The sequence below is a fragment of the Oncorhynchus kisutch genome, linkage group LG20 (assembly GCF_002021735.2).
Source record: "Oncorhynchus kisutch isolate 150728-3 linkage group LG20, Okis_V2, whole genome shotgun sequence".
NCBI classification, from domain to species: domain Eukaryota; kingdom Metazoa; phylum Chordata; class Actinopteri; order Salmoniformes; family Salmonidae; genus Oncorhynchus; species Oncorhynchus kisutch.
The window spans coordinates 13,239,589-13,244,403 of NC_034193.2; the positions used below are offsets into that span (position 1 = coordinate 13,239,589).

Here is a 4,815-nt window from a genome sequence, read left to right on the forward strand (position 1 = left end):
ATAAGCATTTTGCTATACCCGCGATAACATTTACAAAACGTGTACACAACCAATAAAATTGTATTTGTAAAAGACCAAGGACATGCTGTTGGAGCCATACAAATAGGTAAATGGCTCTGCATTCTAGTCTGTTGTCTCCATCCAGTGGTCCCAAGGAGGAAGTGCGTCTGCCAGCATAATGACATCTCATTGTGGCCACCAGACTGCGCTGTTTCACATGAATTGATGCCAGTTTGTTCGGGCAGTGATGAAATAACACGTTGCAAAAAGCAGTCAGACTCCGTGTATAACAACGCTTTATAGAATAACCACCAACTCTAGTCCAATAATAAATGAACTCATAACAATGATCAAATTCACATTTATTTTCATAAAGTACATATTTGTCAATTATAAACCAACAAACAAGCCTTTACAGTGCTTCAAAGGACCATCTGTACAATTTCTGACATCAGATTAATCATTTATTTACAGATAGACAGACTGGGAAGGTGCACTAAACACCATGATTGTCAGAAAAGCATCAGAAGAGAGAGAGAAATGTTCTGCACGTTGTAAATATCATGTAGGTCTATTTCAGACAGCAAACTCTTATAACATAAAAATAAATATGTCCATATGAATTCTCCGTGAAATCCAAGCCCCTTAGTAGCATGTATCCCGTTATCAATGGGCAGTTTCAGATGTCGAAGTCAGAGTCGCTGTCCATTACCGAGAGGATCATCTCCGGGCTGCACGCACTTCCGGTGGGGCTGCATTCTGTCCTGGCCAGAGCGAGCACGGCTCCCGGTCGCATCCCGTGGTGCGCGAGCCTGGGAAATAACACACAAATTGTATTACCCAGATAATAGCTCACCACCCAAATGTTTATAGACAGACACACAAATATTTGCAGATGTCGCAAAATAGGTAAAAGTCCTATACACATCAGTGCGTCCCATACAAGATGTTTATCCAGAACTCATGTAAAGTCCAAGGCTTTCCATTTGGGTTCACTTTGCAGAATCAGATTTCCCGTCTATTTGTAAACAATAGCTACATTCTCCCTGAACGGAAGTTGTGGATGATATAATCACTTTTATTTATGTACTGTATTAACCTGTTCTTGTTGGCGGCTGCTCGGTCTCTCTGTCTCCGGTTCTTGAACCAGTTCCCGACCTGTGTTGGAGTGAGCCCGGTGGCACGCGCCAGCTCCCTTTTCCTCGCGGGGTCTGGGTAGGGGTCCTGGAGGTACCGTTCCCTCAGCAGGCCCCGTGTCCGCTCCTGGAAATGATCATCAACATCATAAACTGTAGGCTATTTACAAGAAAACAAATAATGTGATCCAAAACATACGGAAATAAATCTAAATTAAATGTAGGCTATCCATAACAATTAAAGTGTAGAATTGGGCTACAACTCCATAAAAGCCATGGCCTGAAAAAATATTAAACACCAATAAAACAAACAAAAAACCTTGAAGCAGTGTGTGTTCGTCTCGCCGTCCCAGATGGTTCTTGGTAAAGGGAACTTCTTCCTAATACGGTACTTGTCCACCGGGCCCAACGACCGCCCGCGCAGCCTCTCAGCCTCCCGGTAGTGCGCCTCGAGCCACATGGCCTGTAGTTTACCGTGCGAGGCGCGGCGCATAAAGCTGTGGTTCTCCAGGATGCAATAGAGTTCGCGGTAGTTCCCGGTGTGAAAGGCGACCACGGCACGCGCCCTCCGGACGGACTCATGCTCTGTAATGAAGCACGCGCCACCTGGGGCCACCGGCAGGGACCACAGAAACCGCGCGAGCCGCTCGACGTCCCCGGTCTCCTCCAAAGTCTCACACACACCGGCCACCTGACAAGAACAACAACAACTGTAATCTCCAAAAGTAAGACACACATCACAAACAAATAAACACACACACACACACACCTGCGCCGCAGAGAAACGGAGCCCAGGGAGAGCAGAGGCAGGTGCGCAAGCAGGGGGTTCCTCCGGTAATAGCATGCCGGGCAGGAGGAAATGGGCGGGAAAGAGCTCTAGCGGGGATCTGAACACCATCGGGTCAGCGTAGAGGAGAGAAGAAAAGGCCAGTTGCCCGCTATGAGCTCCGTTATGAGCTCGACAGTCTGGTGGAGTCTTTCTATAGCTCACCTGATGGGCGGGGTGGGACCCTAGGTCTACATCTCCATTGGGTGCCCTGCTGGAAGGGGCGGGGCTGTGAAAGCAGCAATGCCCATCACAGCCTAGCAAGTGACAGACCCTTTCCCCTGAAGGGGGACAAACACACATGAGGAGGATGAAGAGAGGAGAGAGTGTTAGAAAAGGGTTACAGTTTATCCAGAAAAAGTGTTCCGAATTCTACAACATCAATGGAAAATCTCAATTGGATTTCCTTTATTCTTCTCATGCCTCCTCCCCTTTATTTTAAAAAGTTCAAAGGTAATTGAATGTGGAAACAAATGTGCTTGTAAGAAATTAGACTCTCGTCCACTAGCATGTCATCAGGCAAATGATGTTTACAGAGGTGGAATCCCAAAATACATGTGTAAAGTGGTAAAAATATATGTAGCTAGTTGGTGAAATTAGGTGAAATTGCCACTGGGGATGGGGGGAGGTGTAGAATATCAGAAAATTCACTTTAAAAACAAAAACATTCACACCCCTAAATCAAATCAAATTGATTTATATAGCCCTTCGTACATCAGCTGATATCTCAAAGTGCTGTACAGAAACCCAGCCTAAAACCCCAAACAGCAAGCAATGCAGGTGTAGAAGCACTAATTTCACCCATGGTGGTCTCCCATTCTCATTGGGTCATAGCACTATCAATATGGCTCAGATTGAAAAGGAGAAAGTGCATTTGTTCTGGTTTTCCTGTTGGCTGGGGAAAAAGACTCTCGTCCACTAGCATGTCATCAGGCAAATGATGTTTACAGAGGTGGAATCCCAAAATACATGTGTAAAGTGGTAAAAATATATGTAGCTAGTTGGTGAAATTAGGTGAAATTGCCACTGGGGATGGGGGGAGGTGTAGAATATCAGAAAATTCACTTTAAAAACAAAAACATTCACACCCCTAAATCAAATCAAATTGATTTATATAGCTCTTCGTACATCAGCTGATATCTCAAAGTGCTGTACAGAAACCCAGCCTAAAACCCCAAACAGCAAGCAATGCAGGTGTAGAAGCACTAATTTCACCCATGGTGGTCTCCCATTCTCATTGGGTCATAGCACTATCAATATGGCTCAGATTGAAAAGGAGAAAGTGCATTTGTTCTGGTTTTCCTGTTGGCTGGGGAAAAAATGTGGGCAGCACCCCTGGTAGGCTAAACCAATCACACCCGACAGTCCTACGGGCTAAACCTAAAGCACCAAAATAGTACCCCGTCGTCATTGGCGTTTGTCATTTGAAGAAAATTTTTCAGAATGACCGAGATGCTGACAGAATCTTGTCCTGGAGGCAGAACTGAGTGATTTCCACTAGATGGGCCAGCTGCAAAGTCAAATTAAAATCCCCCCCCCCCTTTTATTTAACTAGGCAAGTCAGTTTAGAACAAATTCTTATTTTCAATGATGGCCTGGGAACAGTGGGTTAACTGCTTGTTCAGGGGCAGAACGACAGATTTTTACCTTGTCAGCTCAGGGATTCAATATATAGCAACCTTTCGGTTACTAGTCCAACGCTCTAACCACTAAGCTACCTGCCGCCCCGGTCTACCTACTGAGGCAGAGGTCCTGAGTTCCAGCCTCGGTATGAGACAAATCAGGAGGAAGTGGTTGAATCAGTCGTTTCCACGTCATTTCAAATTAAATTACAATGAACCAACGTGGAATAGAACGTTGAACTGCCCAGTGGGTCCAACGGCCCAGTGGGTCCAACTGCCCAGTGGGTCCAACGGCCCAGTGGGTCCAACGGCCCAGTGGGCCCAACTGCCCAGTGGGTCCAACTGCCCAGTGGGTCCAACCTTATACCTCATTTGAGTGTCACTACAGTACCAGGCATTTTATTGATGTGAATGAGAGAAAAAAAGTTACCTCTAACCAAGGCTGGAATTAATTGTTACATTCTTAGATGTGTTAAGTGGACATAGTTAGGTTAAATAAATAAATAGCCCTGGATTCTGGAATGTATTAATGATCAATTATAATCTCATAGACCGACACAAACAAAGTTGGGCTCCCGAGTGGCGCAGTGCTCTAAGGCACTGCATCTAGCCTGGTTCCTCTCTAGGTTTCTTCCTAGGTATTGGCCTTTCTAGGGAGTTTTTCCTAGCCACCGTGCTTCTACACCTGCATTGCTTGCTGTTTGGGGTTTTAGGCTGGGTTTACGAAGGGCTATATAAATACATTTGATTTGATTTGATCTCAGTGCTTGAGACGTCATTACAGACACCCTGGTTTGAATCCAGGCTATAATCACAACCGCCCGTGATTGAGAGTCCCATAGGGCGAAGCACAATTGGCCCAGCGTCATCCAGGGTTGGCCGGTGTCGGCCGTCATTGGAAATAAGAATTTGTTCTTAACTGACTTGCCAAGTTAATAAAGGGCCAAATGAATAAAAGTTGCTCTGGATAAGAGTGTCTGCCAAATGAATAAACTGTCAATGTAAGATGACGTTTAGCCTTGGCTAGACCGGTTTTGTGTGCATCTCTTAGAAACGGGGTACTCTTATACAAAATATGATTATCAGATTCTTGATGAGAATGAATACCCATCTGTTCACTATTTGATGATGTACTGGCATTTCAATAGCAAAACAACTCAACCATCCATGTCCTTGTTCGTAAAAGCTTGTCCTGTTATGTGACATGCATGTCCCCATTTTGAAACACCAT

General features: G+C 45.1%; 1 protein-coding gene across 1 annotated transcript; it reads right to left on the reverse strand.

Moving 5' to 3' along the window:
- Positions 1 to 328: 328 nt before the first annotated feature.
- On the reverse strand, positions 329 to 2,193 carry LOC109866037 (homeobox protein SIX3-like). Its single transcript, XM_020454578.2, has 4 exons — positions 1,906 to 2,193; positions 1,456 to 1,827; positions 1,100 to 1,263; positions 329 to 812 (listed from the first exon to the last, which is right to left on the reverse strand). Exons 1-4 carry the CDS (start codon positions 2,032 to 2,034, stop codon positions 680 to 682), a joined length of 798 nt encoding a protein of 265 aa, XP_020310167.1. The 5' UTR covers positions 2,035 to 2,193; the 3' UTR covers positions 329 to 679.
- Positions 2,194 to 4,815: the final 2,622 nt, after the last annotated feature.

Excerpts from the sequence above, each read along its gene's own strand:
- LOC109866037 (XM_020454578.2), bottom strand. The coding sequence starts at position 2,034 with ATGGTGTTCAGATCCCCGCTAGAGCTCTTTCCCGCCCATTTCCTCCTG. Across the intron at positions 1,828-1,905 it reads TCCGTTTCTCTGCGGCGCAG|GTGGCCGGTGTGTGTGAGAC; the intron begins GTGTGTGTGTGT and ends TGTTCTTGTCAG. Across the intron at positions 1,264-1,455 it reads CGAACACACACTGCTTCAAG|GAGCGGACACGGGGCCTGCT; the intron begins GTTTTTTGTTTG and ends GATCATTTCCAG.